The sequence below is a fragment of the Erinaceus europaeus genome, chromosome X, assembly GCF_950295315.1.
Source record: "Erinaceus europaeus chromosome X, mEriEur2.1, whole genome shotgun sequence".
In the NCBI taxonomy this organism is placed as follows: domain Eukaryota; kingdom Metazoa; phylum Chordata; class Mammalia; order Eulipotyphla; family Erinaceidae; genus Erinaceus; species Erinaceus europaeus.
The window spans coordinates 69,442,483-69,465,550 of NC_080185.1; the positions used below are offsets into that span (position 1 = coordinate 69,442,483).

A 23,068-nucleotide genomic window follows, 5' to 3' on the forward strand; every position below is an offset into this window, starting at 1 on the left:
CAAGGTTTGTCTGTTTTATTAACATTGCCTCTTTTGATAATGCGTGACCTAGACAATTTCCAAGTCACTATTATTTAAATGATTCTTACAGTCGTTAGGACCAACAGGATCATGCACAATACTTCCATTATTTTCTTCTTGAACCACACCTTACATACTAATTTCTTTTTAATATTTTCTGTCTTTTTAAATTTATTTTATTATGGGATCAAGACACAGAGAAATTGGGAGAGGAGGGAGAGATAAAGAGGGAAATAGACAGAGACAACTGCAGTCCTGCTTCACCACTCATGAAGCTTTTCCCTGCAGGTAGGGACCATGGGCTTGAGTGTGGGTCCTTGTGCATTGCAATGTGTGTATGTAACCAGGTGCATCACCACCTAGTCTCTATATACTAGTTTCTTACAAATTTATAATATTTAACTATAGAGTGTGGAGAAAATGACATATTCATTACAATAAATTTTTAAATATGTAGAGAACAAAGTCTTACACTATGACTGCAATTTTCCCATTTTGATTGAATCTATTGTCCCAAATTCCTGAATGTTTTGATAAGTACCATCAATAGAAAAATGAAAACCCATGATATCATGGGAGGGGGTGGGTTATGGAGATTGGGTGGTGGGAATTGTGTGGAGTTGTACCCCTCCTACCTTATGTTTTTGTTCATTAATCCTTTCTTAAATAAAAAATTAAAAAAAATAAAAAATAAAAATAAAAATGAAAACCAATAGATAAACTGAATAAGTTCACATTTTGCAGTGTCTGAAGATCAGTCACATTCAATCCCCAGCACCACCATAAGACAGAGCTAAGCAATGCTCTGTTCTTTCTTTCTCTCTCTCTCTCTCTCTCTGTGTGTGTGTGTGTGTGTACCTTTCTCTATTTCTCTACCTTTAAAATAAAATGATTACAATATTTTAAATATAAAAATAAAAGTAAGTCACAGAAAATACTATGTGGAAAAATTATCGGAGTCCATGTGGCAGGTAGAGATATAAATGTTATGTGTAGTTATGAGGTAAACTCTGCTGGTAGAAACCATGAAATAGCCTAGTGCAGTGATTAAGTGCATAGGCTTTGGTTTTACATTTTTTAGGCTTACTGTCTGATTCAGGGAAATGGCAGTTATATAATGCAGTTGTTTCACTGTAAAATGGAAAAGTAAGAACATTTAATTTATAAGATTGTTATTAGCGTCAAATGTGATCACATATGTTGGAAAACACATAGCATATGTCTGAAACATAGTGTTAATGCTGTGTTAACTTAAAATCACTTGAAATCTTAAAACCCTAATGTTATTATTTATAATGTAGAGATATTAGTCCATTCTTCTTCAGGGTGGTGAGTACTGAAGCAGATAAAATGTGAAGGTAGCACAATATTTGACATTTAGTTAGCATGCAGTCATTTTCCACTAGTTTCGTTGATTTGCAATAATATAGTCAATGTAAAGATCTTCTCCCATTCTGTGAGGAATCTCTTTGTTTGGGTGACAGCTTCTTTCGCTGTGCTGAAGCTTTTCAATTTGATGTAGTCCCATTGGTTTATTTTTATTTTGGTCTTCCTTACAATTGGATATGTATCTTGAAAGATGGCCTTAAGATTTAGATGGAAGTTCTACCAATATTTTTCTCTACGTATTTGATATGTTTTGCTCTAACAACAGGCCATTGATCCATTTGGAGTTTATTCTTGTTTCTGGTAAGATAAAGTGGTTCAGTTTCATTATTCTTTACGTTTCAACCCAATTTTCCCAGAACCATTTATAAAAGAGACCCCCCTTTCTCCATTTAATAGTTTGCCCCCCCTTATAATAATTACATGCCCGTGGGTGTGGGGGTTTCTGATTTTTCAGTTCTGTTCCACTGATGTGTGTCTGTGTTTGTTACAGTACCAGTTGGCTTTGATTACTACAATGACCTTATAACATAATTTGAGATCTGGGAGTGTGATGCCTTCATTTCTGTTTCTTTTTCTCAAGATTGTTTTGGCAATTCTAGGTGTTTTCTGGTTCCAATTAAATGTTTGTAATTTTTGTTCTATTCCCTTAAAGAAAAATGGTGGGTCCTTGATGGGGTTGCATTAAATTTGTACATGACTCTCTGTAGAATATTCATTTTGTTGATGTTAAGTCTTCCAATCCATGAGAATGGGATAACTTTCCATTGCTTTGTATCATTTCTGCTTCCTAGAACAGCAATTCAGTTTTTAGTATACAGGTCTTCCATTTCTTTTGTTAGGTTTATTCCTAGATATTTTATTGATTTGGTTGCTATAGTGAATGGGACTGATTTCTGAATATCTTCTTCTGACTTAGTGTTTGCATAAAATGCTGGTGGTGGAAATTTGTGGAATTGTACCACTCTTATCCTACAATCTTGTCAATAATTATTTTTTATATTTTATTTATTTATTAATGAGAGGGATAGGAGGAGAGAGAAAGAACCAGATATTACTCTGGCACATGTGCTGCCAGGGGATTGAACTCAGGACCTCATGCTTGAGAGTCCAGTACTTTATTACAGCACTATTAAAAATATAGTCAAAGCCCATACCTGAACAAAAATAAGATAATAAACTAAATGAATATATGTAAATGTAAGAGCTCTTTTGACATTGCTTAGGTGAACACATGCTTAAAGGCTATCGTTTTACAAATCAAGAAAATATAAGAAAAACATTAAAGAAATTTTCTTTTTAAGTTGTATTTATTATTTACATAGACACAAAACTAGTAGAAAAGAAAATGTAGAGAGAGAAAAAAATATCATCTACTGAAACAAAGATTCTTTTAACGCAGTGAGGGCCCGACTAGAACCTGGGTTGTATACATAGCATAGCAGAATATGATTCAAGTGAGCTATTTGATCAGCCCTAAAGTAATTTCTAAGACTACTGCTACATGACCATAAGACTGGAGCAGTAGGAGAATATTTATAATGTTTCTGGTATTAAACAGTATTTTATTTGTGGTTTTTCTTTTGTTACTCTTTGAAATATAACAGCTGAGTAGTCTTTTACTGCATATATACACCACAGTATTTCCAGCCACCCACCTGTCCTCGTATATCTGCATTGTTTCCAAGTTTGAGCTATATAAAATTGTGCTGCTATGAACATAACTATACAGATATCTCTTTGAATAGTGTTTTTATTTACTCTGGGTAAAATCCCAGGACAGGAATTACTGGGTTGTAGGATAATCTAATTTCTAGTGTTCTGAGAAATCTCCAGACTGTTTCCCACAAGTGTTGAGCCAATTTACATTCCCACCAACAGTGTAAATAGTGTCCCTTTTTCTTTACATCCTCTCCAACACTTCTTCTTTCCATATTTTCCAATGTATGAAATACTTAACACATGTAAAGTGCTATTTTCTTTCTTTTCAAAATTTCTTTATTAAGGGATTAGTGGTTTACAGTTGACAGTAAAATACAATAGTTTTCACATGCATAACATTTACTACATAACAATTCAGCCCCACTAGGTTATCCTCCACCATCATGTTCCAGGACCTGAACCCCACCCACACACCCAATAGTCTTTTACTTTGGTGCAATACACCAACCCCAGTCCAAGTTCTGCTTTGTGTTTTCCCTTCTGACCTTTTTATTCAGCTTCTGAGTGAGAGCATCACATATTTATTTTTGTTTTTGGCTTCTCACTTAACATGATTTCTTCAATCCCCATCCAAGATGAGATGAAGAAGGTGAATTCACCATTTTTAATAGCTGAGTAGTATTCCATTGTGTATATATACCACAAATTACCACAGATGCTGTCTTGCTCTTTATGTCTTCTTGATTTCTGGATATTTCTATAAAGTAAATAAAAATAAGTTAAAAAAATTTAAAGAGAATTAGAATGTTAAACCTGAGTTTGTTTTTGTCTTGTTGAAGTGGGTGCGATTCTTACAGACAACATATGATAGTGTTGGGATTTCTGATCAATTTTCCTATGCTGTACCTTTTAACAGAAAAGTTCAGAGTATTAACATTTTTTGATATTATGAATTTAAGATATTTCAGTGTCATTATTCTAAACTTGTATTGAGTGTTGTAATGCATGGCATGTTTTTGGTGATGTCATTATTCTTTATAGAATCCCTTTTAAAACTTCATGTAGAGCAGGTTTGGTGATAGTTAATTCCTTCCATTATTGCTGTCTAAGAAGGTTTTTATCCCTGCATATAGTGTGAACAATACTTTGGCAGGATAGAGTATTATTGACTAAAAACCTTTCTTATTGAGCACTCATTATATACCTTGACATTCTTTTCTGGATTTTTTAGTTTGTTTATAGAAATTTTCTGATAATCTTATGGGTTTCCCTCTGAATATAACTCTATGTTTCTTTCCTTCAGCCTTCAGGATCCATTCTATATCTTTGGCTTTTGCCATTTGAATTAAGATATATCTTTTTTTAATTTAAAAAAATATTTATTTATTCCCTTTTGTTGCTCTTTTTGTTTTACTGTTGTAGTTATTGTTGTTATTGTTATTGATGTCATCATTGTTGGGTAGGACAGAGAGAAATGGAGAGAGGAGAGGAAGACAGAGAGGGAGAGAGAAAGATAGACACCAGCAGACTTGCCTCACTGCTTGTGAAGTCACTCCCCTGCAGGTGGGAAGCTGGGGGTTCGAACGGGGATCTTTACACCAGTCCATGAGCTTTGAGCAATTAAGATATATCTTTATGTACATATATATAGGTCCATTCTGTTTGGGACTCTGAGATTTTTAAATTTTTAAAAAATATTTATTTATTTATTCCCTTTTGTTGTCCTTGTTGTTTTATTGTTGTTGTTCCTGATATCATCATTGGATAGGACAGAGAGGAAAGGAGAGAGAAGGGCAAGATGGGGAGAGAAAGACAGATACCTGTAGACCAGCTTCACTACCACCGGACTCTTGAGATTTCTTTTTATTATGTTCTTCTTGTTACTTATTGTAGGCAAGTTTTCTGTTAGTATGTTATTTTTTTCCATGTTCTTCTTCTTCTGGCAGACCAATAATGTGTATATTTCTTCTTTTGTTGTCATCCTATATTCTATCTGGTGTTTTTTCAGTGTCTCTTGATTTTTTAAAAATATTTTATTATCTTTATTTATTGTATAGACAACCAGAAATTGAGAGTGAAGTAGTAATAGAGAGGGAAAGGGACAGAGAGACACCTTCAATACTGCTTCACCACTTGCAGTTTTCCCTTTGCAGTTGAGAACCAAGGGCTTGGTCCTTGTGCATTGTAACATGTGCTCTCAACCATTTGTGTCACCACTCAGTCACTTCCTTCATTTTTTTTTTTACTTTTTCTAATTAATAGTTTCCTCTAATTCATCAAAATCTTGCTAATTATGTTTTCTCCCACAGTTGTTCTACTCTCAGTTCCCTCATTTCCATTTCTTAGTTCAGCTATTTTGCTACCTTGCTCAGTTATGGTATTAGTTTGTTTAGCTAGTTGGACTGTTACTCAGTTACTTCAGCTTTCAGCTCTCTAATTACCTCAAGTTGGTTCATGCTTTCTCACACAGTTTCACCTGCTGTTTCCTTGTTTCTGATAACATTTCATTCAAAAGCTTTCTTCACTTCTGTGATTATCACAACAATTAAAATTTAGAAGTTTTCATCATTCTTACTTCTGTCTTGCTTGGATTTATTTCTGAGCTTCTGTCCTGCTTAATGACTGCAGAAGACCAGGGATTTTTAAAAAATATTTATTTTTTTATTTATTACCTTTGTTGCCCTTGTTGTAGTTATTATTATTTTTGTCATTGTTGGATAGGACAGAGAGAAATGGAGAGAGGAGGGGAAGACAGAGAGGAGGAGAGAAAGATAGACACCTGCAGACTTGCTTCACCGCCTGTGAAGAGACTCCCCTGCAGGTGGGGAGCCGGGGCTCGAACTGGGATCCTTATGCCGGTCCTTGTGCTTTGCGCCACCTGCGCTTAACCCGCTGTGCTACAGCCCGACTCCCAAGACCAGGGATTTTTTTTATCTTACCATATATTTGGAGTATTTTAAAATTTTTGCCCTGTGTGTGTACTTATATAAGTTTTCACAGATATTCCTAACAATATATTTATCTCTGTTCAGGATTGTGGAGTAAGTTACCTCTTCAAATACAACTAGCTCCCAGGAAAAAGCCTTGTAGAAAACCCACAGCGATAGTCTATCTATGCCTATTCTTTACTTGAGATTAAGACGGAGTAAACTAGAATTCCTTTACAGAAGTAGGTCAGTCCAATTGTGCAACTCCTAAGTAACAGAACAATAAACCCCAGTCAAGAGTTTCCTCTGACAGCAATGTACCAATCAGGTGTGGATTGCCAATAAAGCTTTGGTCTGGTTTTTAGTTTTTTGTGTGTATGAACAGTAGTTGTGGCACACCTTCAATAGTTGTTGAATCCCCACTGCTAATGAATGCCACAGTGTGTAGATGCTGGTTCTGTTTCAAATTTCTGGCAAGTGGGCATTGTAGGCCAGAGGACAGCTGTCTGAAATTCCAGAAAAAAATCCAAGAAAAAGACATTGTGGCACCCTGTAGGGTCAGTAGCCCTTAGAGTCTAGTGTTGTTGTTACGCTATGGAGCAAAGTGATATCTGGGCTGTTTATTTCAGGACCAATGAATCCAGCCACCTTGTGATGTGTTTCAATAGTGAGTGGTGTTGTTGCTTTGAAGGGTGATACCCCTGCTTCTAGTAGATGAGAGTTAGGATGGGATAACTGCTACAAGGGCCATTGCATCTCGTGTGTTCAAATTATAGAGAGAAACAAACAAGCAGAATAACTACAAAACCAAACATAAAAAATCACAACACTGAAAGGATAACACACAGAGAAGGAATAAATATACAGCCAGAGCACATGCTTAAAATGAAAAACAAATCACAGAATGCCACAAAGGAAAACAATTCAAATATGAGTGGATATACACACTCAATTTTGGTAGCAGTGACAGAGTATAAAAGTCTTGTGGAAGGAAAGCAACAGACTAGTACCCTTAGTACCAGATGTGGACACTATTTAGGTTTGATAAAATTTCTTCAAGTTCTCAAAGTATTTATATTTTTAAGTCTTTGTTTCAGTGGTGAGTGGGTGGAGCTATATACCTGGGCTGAGGGTGTGGCCACCTGCTTGTTTCAGAGGGTAGACCAACAACCTGCCAGGTTGCCTCTGGCATGCTCTTCAGTTCAAGATCACTCAAGAGAAGGTCACCCATACTTGCAGTGAGCTATGAACCAACAGTAAGGCTGACCTAAAGACTGTCTAGTTTGTCTTCATAGGCTGTCTTTGGAGTATTCCTACTCAGGGTTGTAACCCACTCCTTTCCCACTGCCACTGGCAATGTTCTCTGTTATTTGTACAAATTATCTTATGCTCTCTGAAGTCTCAGTCTAAGCACAGTTCTGGGGCTAGGCTAAGCTTGGAAGAAGATAACACTTGGAGATTTTATTCTTTGGCCTCAATTGACTACAAGTAGTTCACCAGAATTCACTTCATAGCCCAGCCTTCAGTTTACTCCCACAGATATTCTCCAAAAAATGAAAGCTGGCCGGGCCTCTTTATAGACAGCTTGCTTGAGAAAATCTACAAAAGAATGTGTTTGTATCATGGAACACTGCTGGTCCTAGAACAGCTATGAACAACTTTTCTGAGTCTAGCAGTCTTAGTAAGACAGTTCACAGCAAACTTTTATTCCTGCTAGAATCTGCAGTGTAGTTTATTGCTGGAATGTGGTGAGACAAGTTATCAGTCACAGGCTTAATATGGTTTACCTCTAGAATACAGTCTCCTGAAGACTTGACTCACAGGTTTCAGGGCTTGGAGGTAGGGCAGGCAAAACAAACAAAAACACCTCATATACTGTAGCCTTTGCCCTTTTCAGTTATCTTAGCTATTCTCTTTTATTAGTCGTTCTTAATATGTTCACATATATTGCAAGTTTCCTGTATGGTTTCTTTGCATACCTTTATCTAAAACTCCTTGTGCTTTCTGAAATCTTCCTGGTCAAGAAGGTCAGAATATGAAGAAATTTTTAAATTGTAAATAAAATTTAAAAACCATAGTTTAATAATAACATAAAATATGAAATGTAATAATTTTGGTAGAATAGTATTTTACATGTTGTCACCAATATAAACAGCCATTCCCTGACATAAAAATAAGTTGGTGGTTTTATTTTTACTAGTATTTAATATGAACATGTAAATATTTGTAAAATACAAAAGAATAAAAATTAAATTAGTAAACTCCTCTTCATCTGCTTCAACTTTTCTCCCTATTCCTGGAAGAGCCTCAATTATCAATAACAGTTAAGTCTTTATCTTCTGAATTATCTTTCTTGGTATGTATTTACATTGATGCATGCATACATTTGGGTAGGAATTTTTTAAATCATTATAAAATGCACACTATATTTTTATTATTTTTAATATTGGTTTAATAATTATTTACAAGATTGTAAGATAATAGGGGCACAATACTACATAGTACCACCAGAACTATGTGTTCCATGCCCCAGCTGGAAACTTCCCTATTCTTTATCCCTCTAGGAGTATGGAAAAAAGTTCTTTTGGGGGTGCAAAAGGTGGAAGGTTTGGCTTCTGTAATTATTTCTCTGCTGGATATGAATATTGGTAGGTCGATCTATACCATCAAAAAGTCTTTCCCTAGTGGGGTAAGACTCTAGAGAGGTGATATTTCATGACAAATTGGTAAAGTCTTTTGCCCAGGGAAGTCAGGATGGCATCATAGTAGCATTTACTACTTGGTGGTTGAAAGGCAGTAAGATAAAGGAGGACAAATTGTTTAATAAGCAGGAATCTACGGTAAGAATAGAAGATCAAATTAAGGGTCTATGTGTCAGAAGAAGCTAGGAAATCTAACCCAAGTTTCTCTAGGCTTGCCTTCATGTAACCATCTTGGTTCTGTAGATTTATATGAGGACTTCCTAAGTTGCTGGCCGTAGAAAAATCTATTATTAAAAAAAAATAACGGAAAGTCTTTGATCATTAAACTACATGTGAAACTGACGCTAAGTTCATTATTGAATACTTTGAAAAGAAAATATTATCACCATCTATAAATGCACTAATTTTTTTATTTCTGACAATTGAGTTATTTAAGAAAAAGTGAAGAAATATTTTTTTTAATTAAGACATTTAAGTATAACATTCAGTCATAATTTCTGAACCTTCCATTTTCTTTCACAGGAACTTCATTCTCCGACTTTGAAGATATCTACTTATAGGCCAAGCACTCTACATGCAACCCCAAATATTGAGCAGGTAAAAGAGGCTATGTATTAGATTATACTATTTTCTTATTATGTAAAAACATGCTTAAGGGAGTTGGGCAGTAGTGCAGCAGTTTAAGCGCTGGTGGCACAGAGCACAAGGACTGGCGTAAGGATCCGGGTTAGAACCCCCAGCACCCCACTTGCAGAGGAGTCCCTTCACAAGCGGTGAAATAGGTCTACAGGTGTCTGTCTTTCTCTCCCCCTCTCTGATTTCCCCTCCTTTCTCCATTTCTCTCTGTCCTAGCCAACAATGACAACAATAATAATAACAACAATACAGCAATAAAAAATAACAAGGGCAACGAAAGGGAATAAACATGCTCAAATGTTTAAAAATCTTGGATTTACTGAATAATCTACTTTATTGTGATAACACTATTAAAAACATTATAGGGGAGAATTAACCCTTCTCAGAGAGGCATGATTTGAATAACACAAGTAACTTATGGATTCCTGGGTCTGGTCTACTCTTACCTCTGCCTATAATCACCTATCTTGCTGTACCTAAAATACACCATTCTATACTGCTGTAATGCCATGTAATAAACCTTGATGGTCTTAAACCTTCTCCCAACAGTGTCACCCCTCTAGTTTTTTTTTAATTACTATACTAGGAAGCCTATTTTAGGTATGTTTCAAGGTGTCCATAACTTTAGTAATTCTTGCTTAAGCTTGATAACTAACATGCATGTGGATGAAAATATTTTCTGGGAAGATGGTGTCAGAGATGAGAACTAGAAAAAAAAAAGCTGTATTAAGGTAGAGAGTAGCTCTCAAACTTGAAGAAAATCTATGAATAAAATTAATGATTTACCACCATCAACCTGATCTAGCATCCATATGTATTCATATTTAGCCTAGGAACCTTTGTAACCTCTGAATCCCTGTCAGTCTGAGCTCGCAATTCATGGTCACTACTGGGGACATTCTAGTCTGTACTCATTTCAGGACCAGTCTTCCTGGAGTGGCAGGGTAGGATGACCCAGCCTCCCTTTGGAAAGTGGGGCAGTCCCTATCATTGCTACTTTATAGGGAGGACAAGTTCCTGGAGTGTCCCACAGAAGGACTTGTAATGATATTCTTGACATAAATTACCAATGATGGTGGAGAGAGGGATCTATTAGAAATCTAAGCTTATAACATCTGTATGAGAATCCAAAGTTTCTATAACTAGGGCTCTAGATGATGGGGTAGCCTGGTATTGACAAAAAGGCCATAATTAAGTGAGACAGTCTCTTGCTCTTATCCAGTGTTTATAGTCCTTTCTTTATCTGATGGGCTTAGAATTTCTCCCAGCTGCTAAAGTGTTAAGTGTCATTTGTTGTATTAGGTTTATGGGGTCTGCCTTCTCTGAGCCCTTCTACTAGATTCTCAAGATTACTAGGTATAAGTCTAATCAGAGAATTTAGCATGCCTTCTTTAGACCCTTCTACTAGATCCCAGACTTCTTAAGTCTAAATCTAATCACAGAGGGCTATTATGCACTTTTACATTGAGTTATATAGTTGTCCCTTGCTTATGGATACATGTACACCATATCCCATACCCTAGGCCCTAGCCTGTATCTAGTATTTGTAACTTTGATAACATGCAATTTGATATGGAACTAGGTAGCCCTATGTGTTAGGAAAGATCACACCAGATTAAAGGATTTGGTAGGCTTACGTCTCATGTTTGGTTTCTCTGGCAACAATATGCACATACTTTTTTTTTTAATGAATGAGAAAGATGATGAAAGAATGACCAGAGCAGTGCTTAGCTCCAGTTTATAATAGTGCTGGGGACTGAACTTGAGTCTTTGGAGCTTCAGACATGAAAATCTTTTGTTTAACCATTAAGCTGTCTTCCCAGTCCTAAAGACATACTTTCATGTAGATTTCTTTCTCAGATTCATCTCTCTTTCCCTCTTTCTCTGTCTCTCTTACTTCCTGTCTTGTCTTTTGTCCTTCAGTGGTTTAACTATGCTGATCTGACTTTTTAAGAAAGTGATAGAGACAAGGAGAGACAGAAATATTTATAAAAAGAGAGAGACAGAGAAAGAGAGAAAACACAGCACTGAAGCTTCCTCCATAAAGTGGAGGACAGGTTCAAACCTGGTCACACACATGACAAAGCAATTCAAAATTGTCTGTCCAAATTAACTACTTTGTAGGCTGCTATATATGTGTATTTTTTCAAAAGTTTTCTCTATTATTAGAATATAATGAGAGAAAAAGAAAAAGACAAGAGCACTGTTTAACTCTTGCATAATGTGGTGCTAGGGATTGAATCTGTGACCTTTGGAGAACTGAGCATACAAATTGGTGCTCAGGGTGACCTGTCTCCTCAAATCTCATATAACTTGATAAAACTGAAATTGACTAAAACAAATTAATTTGTCACCATTTATGTAGATAGGTTTTAAAATTACAGTCTGTGGGCCAGGAGATAGCTCAATTCATTGAGTGCATACTTAACCACTCATAAGGATCCAGAGTGTAAACCCTCAACCACCTCATGGGTGCATGCAAGGGAAGAGCTTGATCAGTGATGGGATGGTGCTATAATGTCTCCTTTTCTCTCTCTTTTCTTAGTTCATCCTCTGTCTAGAAAAAAAATAATGAAAAATGATTTTCAGGAGGAATAGACTACCATAAGCACAAATCCCAGTGAAGTTTTGTTGGCAAAGGAAAAAGTTCACACTGAAAATTACTCCTTATTGTTGGTTATGCATCTGAGATAATTGAATAACTATTATTATATTCATCTTTTATATTTTTACACAGGAAATTCATGCTCCATTAGTGAAAGCTACTACATATCCACAAAGTACTATTAGGCAATACATAGTACAAAATCCTGAGCAGGTAAGATATGACATACAAATGCTTGTCTCAGTGTGCAGTTTTTTAGAAGTTTGTAGATTAAACAAAGGATGTGACTCAGTTACACTAACATCAGAGAACAAATTAAAATGGATTGTTTATCTAAACTGTGAGAAATAAAGGAGTTATCAGTAAAGTTATATTAGGGTAATATACTTTATACATTTCTAAGTGGGTTGGAAGGATGTAGTATTCTACTTGTACATGTCTTCATTCCTTATTTTAAAGTTGTTTTCTTATATAACTTTACCTAGGTAGGCTCTCTCTCTCTCTCTCTCTCTCCCTCTCTTTCTCTCTCTCTCTCCCTCTCCCTCTCCCTCTCAGTCTCCCTCTCCCTCTCCCTCTCCCTCTCAGTCTCCCTCTCCCTCTCAATCTCCCTCTCTCTCTCCCTCTCCCTCTCCCTCTGCCTCTCAATCTCCCTCTCCCTCTCAATCTCCCTCTCCCTCTCTTTCTGTGTGTGTGTGTGTGTGTGTGTGTGTGTGTGTGTGTGTGCATGCACATGTGCACGTGCGCAGGCACACACAAGTTTGTGTGCATGTGTATACTGAAGCGCATGCAGGATTCAGGCTCTGTGAAGGAGTGAATAGATTGGCTCAGTTTTCATTTATCTATGAAATGTGACTATAACAAAGAATCTGACTGTTCCATATTTTACATAATCAAATATTTAACTAAATATTTGCAAAATATATGCATGTGTGTTAGGGTTAAGAGGAAGAGCATAAGCAGGGCCTCAAAGACGAACATATGTCTCTTTCTGTAACTTAACCAGTCACTTATATGGAATAAGACAACTATCCATCCCCATGAGTTTCAAACAGTAAATAAACAAACTGGTTTTGCAAAGCAGCTTGAGAATATTGTCTAGATATATTTCTTATTTTATTTATGTAAGTATATGCATTTTTTAAAATTCTCCCAGGTGAAGATTCTACTTTAATTGCAATGTTTATAATTAGATTAAGCTCCTAAATAACAACTTTATCCTCTTTCACCTTCAAGCTTGTCTAATTTTTACCTCTCCTCCTTGTAATTAAATTTATCTTAGTCTGCATCTACCTCTTTGGTTTCATCTGAATTCTGCTTAGTCTTTTTTATTATTATTATTTATAAAATGGAAACACTGACAAGACCATAAGATGGGTGCAATTCCACATTATTCCCACCACCCGAACTCTGTATCCCATCCCCTCCCGATAGCTTTTCTATTCCTTAACCCTCTGGGAGCATGGACCCAGGATCATTATGGGGTGTAGAAGGTCTGGCTTCTGTAACGGCTTCCCTGCTGAACATGGGTGTTTGTAGGTCGATCAATACTCCCATCTTGTCTCTCTCTTTCCCTAATGGGGCAGAGCTCTGGGGAAGTGGTGCACCAGGACACATTGGTGGGGTCATCTACCCTAGGAAGCCTGGTTGTCATCATGGTATCATCTGGAACCTGGTGGCTGAAAAAGAGTTAAGATATAAAGCAGACCAAATTTTTGACTAATCATGAACTTAAAGACTGGAATATTGCAGATGAATATTTTGGGTCTACATTTTGGAAAAAGCTAGTAGGTCTATTTTAGCTATATTCTAAGGAGCCCAAGACCCTACTAGTTTTTGCCTGCACCTGACAGCTAATATGCAGGTAACCTAAGTTATTGTTTGAGGGGATGGTGTCATAGTTGGGAAAAGGACCAGGAATCTGGATCTGGGAAGAGAGTAATTCCCAAATATGGGGAAAGTATATAAATATTATTGATTGTAAACTCCATTGATTTGATATGAGGCCCATAATCATGGGAGCCTGTGTAACCTCTGCATCCTTGTAGGTCTGAGTTTACATTCCATGGTCACAGCTAGGAACATTCCATGCTGTGCCAATTTCAGGATCCATCATCTTTTCAGGTGATAGGCAGAGAATGCTATCCAACCCTTCTTCAGAGAATGGAACATTTCCCACCCTTGTTTATCCACAATGAGGGTCAGGTCCCACAGGGGCCCACAGAGGGGTCCATTATGTTGTTACTAATGGAGATGACTAGTGAATGTGATGAGAGATATCTGTTAGAGGTCTAGGCTCATCATGTCTGTGTGGGAATCCCAAGATTCCCTGACTAGGGCCCTAGGTGATGGGGTGGTCTGGGAGTGTCTAAAGAAGCATTGTTAAAGTATGCTAGTCTCTTGCCCTTATTCAAGCTTTTGTAGTTCTTACTTTGTCTGATAAGTTTAACTTTGGAGTGACTAAGGGACATGCAATAGAAGGTATGTTAGAGGGTATCTAGGTTTAAGTAAAAACTATTTCATTAGGTACTTTATGGTGTCTTTTTAGGTATTTCTGATTGCTTGCTACATTTATTGACTCACTGCAAACTACTGTGCAATTTTGCTTTAAGGTATATGTTTTCTTCCCCAACTTATGGATACATGTACATATGCCCTATCTCATGGACCTTTGGGATTCCCACACAGACATGACACTGGTCAATATCTAGATTTTGAGGTTTGTTAATAAGTGTACCACCCAAAATTAATTTAAGGAGTCCTGTGATCTAGGGAAAGTCTCACTAGAGTAATGAAGCTGGTGGGTTAACATTCCATGCCTTACGTCTCTGGATGCAGTCCAAAGTGAAACATTCCAAGGTGGTACTAGTTGCTTTGATTGGGTTGGGATCAGCAGATGAAGTATCAGTTGGTATGAATTGGGAGAATCATTCAAGAAAGTGAGCCCCACCCTAGATATTTCAAGACTGGGATAAATATGGGCTTTAAAGAGAGAGGGGAAGGGTCCTGCTGTCTTAGGCTTTAAGATGGCAATAGATAGTTATAGCTATAACCAAATTATTTGGCAATTGGTTTAACTACGAAAAATCCTCTTGCTAGGATTTGCTGTAGCACATAAGACCTCACCACAATTAAGTACTTTTATGCTATTTACTTATACCTGTATCTTATAAAAGAATACCACCAGTTGCTTCTGTTATCCCTGGTCCAAGCTTATATGAGATTTAGTATTTCAAAGAATAAGTCATTATTAAAAATGTATTAACAATTGGGGCCAACTGTTAAAATTCAATCTGATTACCAACTCGAAGTCTTAAGTGCTCGGACTGAAAGAACATCTACTCAGATCCACAGTCTATGCAACAAAAAGTTTGAGATACTCAAAGCATTTTCCCCTCTTATATAAATTGAATAGTGATTTGTGAGACTATAAGTTAATAGGGGAGTGTATAGTAACACCATTCCCACCACCACCAAAGGTGTGTGTCCTATCCCCCCAACCCCCAGTGAAGCTGAACATCTGCCTTCATTCTCCACCCAGATACTTTTATTTTGGTGCCATACTCCAAACTCAGCCAGATTTTGCTTTGAGTTTCTCTTTCTGTTCTTCTTTCTCAACTTATCAAAGATTAGATGTCCATAGGTGTGGGGATTTATGTCTAGACTTTCAATTCTGTTCCACTGGTCTGTGTACCTATTTTTATTCCAGTACCAGGCTGCTCTGATGATGATGGCCTTATAGTTTGAGATCTGAGAATGAGATGCCTCCATTTCTGTTTCTTTTCCTCAAGATTGTTTTGGTGATTCTAGGTGATTTCTGGCTCTAGAAAAATTATTGTGATTTTTGTTCTACTCTCTTGAAGAAACTTGATAGGACAGGGATAGGCATCACATTAAATTTGTATATGGCTCTGTCTAGAATTTTCATTTTGATGATATTAATTCTTCCAATCCATGAGCATGGGATATCTTTCCATTTCTTGAAATAATTTTCAATTTCCTTGAATAGCGACTTGAAGATTTTAGTATACAAGTCTTTCACTTCTTTGGTAAGGTTTGTTCCCAGATATATATATTTTTTATTTTGCTGCAACAGTTAATGGGAGTGATTTCTGGATATCCTCTTCTTCAGACTTAATGCTTGCATAAAGAAATGCCACTGATTTTTGTACATTGATATTGTAGTCTGACACCTTGCTATATTGCCTAATGATTTCCACTAGCTTTATGCTGAAATTTTTAGGTCTTTCTATGTATACTGTCGTATCATCTGCAAACAGTGTGAGTTTGACTTCTTCCCTTCCAATCTGTATTCCTTTGATTCCTTTCCCTTGCATGACTGCTATGGCGAGAACTTCCAATACTATGTTGAAGAGTAATGATGATAAAAGACAGCCCTGTCTAGTCCCCAATCTGAGGGGGAATGCTTTCAGCTTCTGTTCACTGAGTATGATGTTGGCTGTAGGTTTGCTGTATATGGACTCCACTATCTATCTCTGTCCTATCCAGCAACAACAACAATAACAATAAGAAATAAGGACAACAAAAGTGAAAAAATAGCCTCCAGGAGCCTGCTTCATGGTACAGGCACTGAACCCCAGTCATAACCCTGGAGGCAAATAAAAAAAAAAGAAGGAAAAGGTGAATATGTCTTTATTTGTAGTAAGATGAAAGTAGTAAACTAAAAAGAAAATTTTGATATGTGGAAGAAGGAAATTATTATCCTGAGGTTATCAATACACAAATTAAAATACTTATTAAATTTATAGATAATTTGGTGATTAATAAGTGTAACTATGTAGACTTAGAGAAACAGATGACTTAAATTTGTACTGAAACAAATCAGCAAATCATTTAAAAATATTGTATATATTATTTATTGGATAGAGGCAGTAGTAAATCAATAGAGGGGGAGAAGGAGAAGGAGAGACACCCACTGCACTGCTTCACCTCTTGTAAACTTTTGCTGCAGATAGTAACCAGGAGCTTGAATCTGGGTCCTTGCAGATATAACATGTACACTCAACCAGGTGAGCCACCACTCAGCCAATCAGCAAATCTTCAAATAATTACTCTGGCAACTCTTCATCACCTGGGAACAGTAAACTAGATGTTAGGATTATGAAGTTTGTTAGCTGTATGAATTACTTGGCAGAGTTTCCAAAAGCAGTAATTAAAATATAATATAAGCCACCTTTGAGAACACCTATTAATTTTGGTAGATTTGGAACTAATTGAAATATACAGATTATAATAATAGGCTATAACAGTAAACTAGTTAAAGTATTTTCCTGCAGTTTTATTGAGATACATAAATTTTATTTTATTTTATTTTTTATTCTTTACTATTTGACAGAGACAGAGAGAAATTGAGAGGCAAGAGGGGTGGCAAAGGGTTAGAGACAGAGAGACACATAGCTCTGCCTCACCACTCCTAAAACTTTCCCCCAGCAGGTAATGACCAGCAGCTTCAATCTGGATCCTTGTGTCCTGTAATATGTGCACTTAACCAGGTGTGCCACCATCTAGCTCAAGATTCATAAATGTTTGATAAATTAATTTTGTTGACCTGCATTACTTAGAATCTATTATTAACATCAAAAATTTCTTCTGTGTTCTCATAGATTTTTTTAGTGTAGTAGTTTGTATAGCTGGGAAAAATATTTTTAATATTGTTATTTATTCATTTTTGCGTAGAGACAGAGATATTGAGAAGGGAAGGGGAAATAGAGAGGGAGAGAAACAGAGAGACACCTGCAGCCCTGCTTCACCACTCATGAAGTTTTCCCCCTGCAGGTGGGGACCAAGGTTTTGAACCTGGAATCTTGTGCACTGTAATGTGAGCACATAACCAGATGCACCACTGCCAGGCTCCTTGTTGATGTGGTGGATCACACTTATTTATTTATCTATAGTCTCTAGCCTTGCATCCCTGTGATAAATCCCACTTGATCAGAATGTACAATCTTTTAAATATATTGCCTTGCTAGAATTTTTTCAATATATTAGCATAAATATTCATTAGAATTATAGTGTGGGGCCAGACAGTGGTGCACCTGGTTAAGTGTACACATTACAGTGCACAAGAGCTTGGGTTCAAGCGCCTCATCCCTACCCACAGGAGAAAAACTTAACAAGAAGTGAATTAGAGCTGCAGGTGTCACTCTGTCTTTACTCCTCTCCATCTCCCTCCTCTCAACTTCTCTCTGTCTCTATCCAATAATAAATAAATAAAATTATTAAAACTATATATAGTCACGTGGGGGTAGAAAGCATAATGGTTATAGAAAGAGACTCATGTCTGAGGCTCTTAACATCTCAGGTTCAGTCAATTGAGTAGTATTCCACTGTGTGTATATACCACACCTTCTTAGCCACTCATATGTTGTTGGGCAAATAGGTTGCTTTCAAGTTTAGGGCTATAATAATATGTGCTAAATGCTGAAACATAAAGCAAATTTAGTTTTACCAAAATATATCAAAATTATATATCAAAGTTAGATGATACTACTTCACTCCTGTGAGAATGTTGTACATCAAAAAGGATAGTAACAATAAATATTGGAGAGGTTGCAGAGGTAAAGAACCTCTTGTACTGCTGGTAGGAATGTAAATAGGTCCAATCCCTGTGGAGATCAGTCTGAACTGTTCTCAATCTTTTTTTTTTTTTTGCTGCATCAATTCAGCACATATTGAAGCTATTGTTGTATCCTAAGTACTTTGATATGCATTATAAGGAACAAAAACATGAATTTTGCCAAGTCTTCTTCCACAATTACAATAAACTATGATTTTAACTTTTTCTGTTTTGTTTGTTTATATAAGTATGTATGTATGTATGTATATATTTTCCACCACTCCTGTCACAAAGGTCTGTATTCCCATCCCAACCCTCATAGATAACCAGTATAGTTATTCCACGGTCTTGAAATTAGTTTGACATTTTTTTTTCACATTTGCATACTCAGTTGTATATATATATATATATATATATAAATTTTTTTATTTAAGAAAGGATTAATTAACAAAACCATAGGGTAGGAGGGGTACAACTCCACACAATTCCCACCACCCAATCTCCATATCCCACCCTCTACCCCAATAGCTTTCCCATTCTCTATCCCTCTGGGAGCATGTACCAAGGGTCATTGAGGATTGCAGAAGGTAGAAGGTCTGGCTTCTGGAATTGCTTCCCTGCTGAACATGGGCGTTGACTGGTCAGTCCATACTCCCAGTCTGCCTCTCTCTTTCCCTAGTAGGGTGTGTCTCTGGGGAAGCTGAGCTCCAGGACACATTTGTGGGGTCTTCAATCCAGGGAAGCCTGGCTAGCATCCTGATGGCATCTGGAACCTGGTGATTGAAAAGAGAGTTAACATACGAAGCCAAACAAGTTGTTGAGCAATCCCACTAACCCAAAGCTTGGAATAGTGGAGAGGAAGTGTTAGGGGGTACTCACTGCAAACTCTAGTGTACTTCTGCTTTCAGGTATATATTTTGCAGTAGTTTATGGATACATGTGCACATAAGCTCTCTCTCACAGAAACTGGTGTATATCTAGGTTTTGTGACTTTGTTAGAAAGTGAATCACCTGAGATGAAATTAGACTGTACTATAAAAGGAAGGGTCTCACCTGAGTAATGAAGCTGAAGGGTTGTCATTTCACACGTGAAGTCTCTGGACACAATCTGAGGTGAAGCATGTTGACGTGGCAATCGTTGCGTTGGTTAGGTTGTGGTCGGCGGATGCAATATTATTTGATATGGATTAGAAGAGGCATACGGGAAATTGGGCCCTATCCAAGGGTTCCAGGACTGGGGAAAGTAGGGGCTCTGTAGTGGAGATGTGAGGTTCCTGCTGTCTTAGGGTTCAAAAAGACAATCAATAGTTAATGTTTTCATCACATTATTTGGTAATTGGGTTAACTTTGAAAATTCCTTTTTGTTAGGGTTTGCTGTACAGTACCCAAGATCTTGTATATAGCTGTGCTATTGGATGCTTCTAATCTACTTGGTCTAGGCTTTTGAGAAAGTCCTTATATCAAATACACAGCCTATATATTAAAAAGATTCAGTTTGTGTTTTGAAAAACTTTGAGACATACAATTGATTTCCCCCTCTCATATTAATTAACTACTGATTTATATGTCTACATTTTGCTAGGAGTGTACATAAACACCATTCCCACCACCAAAAGACTGTGACCCATCCCTGCCACTCACTCCCACCCCCCACTGGCCCAGGAAGCAGCATTTCTACCCCTCACCACTGGGTTTTTACTTTGTTGCCCTACTTACAATTTGATCAGGTCCTGCTTTTAGTTTCCCTTTCAGATCTTCTTAATCAACTTCTGTTGATGAGTGGGATCATCCCATACTCATCTTTATCTTTCTGACTTAGCTCACTTAACATAATTCCTTCTAGCTCTGTCCAAGATGGGTCAGAGAAGGTGGGTTCATTGTTCTTGATAGCTGCATAGTATTCCGTTGTGTATATATACCACAGCTTTCTTAGCCACTCATCTGTTGTTGGGCACCTGGGTTGCTTCCAGGTTATAGCTATTATGAATTGTGCTGTTATGAACATAGGAGTACACACCTCTTTTTGGTTGGGTGTTATGGCGTCCTTGGGGTATAACCCCAGGAGAGGAATTACTGGATCATATGGAAGGTCCATGTCTAGCCTTCTGAGAGTTTTCCAGACTTCTCTCCATAGAGCCTGCACCAATTTAAATTGCACCAGCAATGTAAAAGGGTTCCTCTGTCCCCACAACCTCTCCAGCATTTGTTGCTGCTGTCCTTTTTTACATATGCCATTCTTACAGGAGTGAGGTGGTATCTTAGTGTTGTCTTAATTTGCATTTCTCTGACAATCAGTGACCTAGAGAAGTTTTTCATATGTTTGTTAGCCTTTTGGATCTCCTCTGTAGTGAATGTTTTGTTCATATCCTCTGCCCGTTTTTGGATGGGGTCATTTGCTTTTTTGGTGCTAAGTTTGCTGAGCTCTTTATATATTTTGGTGATTAGTTTCTTGTCTGATGTATGACATGTGAAGATCTTCTCCCATTCAGTGAGGGGTCTCTCTGCTTGTTTAATAGTTTCTTTGGATGTGCAGAAGCTTTTCAATTTGATGTAGTCCCATTGGTTTGTTTCTGCTTTAGTCTTCCTTGCAATTGGGTTTGATTCATCAAAGATGTCCTTGAGGTGTATGTGGGAAAGTCTTTTACCGATGTTTTCCTCTAAGAATTTGATTGTTACTGGTCTGACATTTAGGTCTTTGATCCATTTGGAGTTGATTTTTGTTTCTGGTGAGATAAAGTGGTTCAATTTCATTCTTCTGCATGTTACAACCAGTTTTTCCCAGCAACATTTATTGAAGAGAGCCTCCTTCTTCCATTTAATCCTTTGGGCCCCCTTATCAAAGATTAGATGCCCATAGGTGTTGGGATTTATTTCTGGGCTTTCAATTCTGTTCCACTGGTCTGTGTGCCTATTTTTGTTCCAGTACCATGCTGTTTTGATGATGATGGCTTTATAATATGGGTTAAGGTCTGGGAGTGTGATGCCTCCATTTCTGTTTCTTTTCCTCAAGATGGTTTTGGCAATTCTAGGTGTTTTCAGGTTCCAGATAAATTATTGTAGTGTTTGTTCTATTCTCTTAAAGAATCTTGGTGGAATTTTGATGGGTATTGCATTAAATTTGTATATGGCTCTGGGGAGAATATTCATTTTGATGATATTTATTCTTCCAATCCATGAGCATGGGATATCTTTCCATTTCTTGGTATCAGTTTCTATTTCCTTGAGTACCGACTCATAGTTTTCAGCATACAAGTCTTTCACTTCTTTGGTCAACTTTATTCCTAGGTATTTGATTGATTTTTCTGAAACAGTAAATGGGAGTGATTTCTGGATGTCTTCTTCAGATTCAGTGTTTGCATAAAGAAATGCCACTGATTTTTGTACATTGATTTTGTAGCCCGATATCTTGCTATATTGCCTAATAACTTCCAGTAATTTTCTGCTGGATTCTTTAGGTCTTTCTATGTATACTAGCATATCATCTGCAAATAGTGAGAGAATGACTTCTTCCCTTCGAATCTGTATTCCTTTGATTACTTTCTCTTGCCTGATTGCTATGGCAAGAACTTCCAATACTATGTTGAAGAGTAACTAGACAGTGGACAGCCCTGTCTAGTCCCCGTTCTTAGGGGGAATGCTTTCAGCTTCTGTCCATTGAGTATGATGTTGGCTGTAGGTTTGCTATATATAGACTCCACTATCTAGAGGAATTTCCCATCTATTCCCATTTTTTTGTAGAGTTTTGAGCATGAATGGGTGTTGGATCTTGTAAAACGCTTTCTCTGCATCTATTGAGATAATCATGTGGTTTTTGGCTTTGCTTTTATTGATGTGGTGAATGACATTGATTGACTTATGGATGTTGAACCAACCTTGCATTCCTGGGATGAATCCCACTTGGTCGTGATGAACAATCTTTTTGATATGTTGCTGTATCCAGTTGGCCAAGATCTTGTTTAATATTTTGTCATCTATGTTCATCAGAGATATTGGTCTGTAGTTTTCCTTTTTTGTTCTGTCCCTATCAGCTTTTGGTATCAGGGTGATGTTGGTTTCATAAAAGGTGGAAGGGAGTATTCCTGTTTCTTCAATCTTATGGAAAAGCTTAAGAATTATGGGTACTAACTGTTTCCTGAAAGCTTTGTAGAATTCATTTGGGAAGCCATCTGGTCCAGGACTTTTGTTGTTGGGGAGATTCTTAATAACGGTTTCAATTTCTTTGTCTGTGATTGGTGCATTTAGATTTTGTAGTTCTTCTTGGTTCAGTTTTGGAAAGGCATATGCTTCTAGGAATTGTTCCATTTCTTCCAGATTCTAGCTTGGTGGTGTATAGTTCTTCACAGAAGTTTTGCAAGATTCTCTGGATTTCTGTGGTGTCAGTTGTGATATCTCTTCTATCGTTTACAATTCTATTAATTAGAGTCTTCTCTCTTTTTTGTTTGGTGAGTCTGGCTAGGCGTTTGTCAATTTTGTTTAATCTTTCAAAGAACCAACATTTGGCTTCGTTGATCTTTTGTATGGTTCTTTTATTTTCGATGTTGTTTATTTCTGCTCT

At 37.0% G+C, this 23,068-nt stretch overlaps 1 protein-coding gene across 2 annotated transcripts in view; it reads left to right on the forward strand.

The window, feature by feature from the left end:
- POF1B (POF1B actin binding protein) overlaps nt 1-23,068 on the forward strand; it is a 123,363-nt gene that overhangs the window by 7,164 nt on the left and 93,131 nt on the right. For both annotated transcript variants that reach the window (XM_060182891.1, XM_060182890.1), the window contains 2 exons: nt 9,221-9,295; nt 12,072-12,152. In XM_060182891.1, the coding sequence (XP_060038874.1) occupies nt 9,221-9,295; nt 12,072-12,152 (156 nt within the window). The remainder of the gene's footprint in view (nt 1-9,220; nt 9,296-12,071; nt 12,153-23,068) is intronic.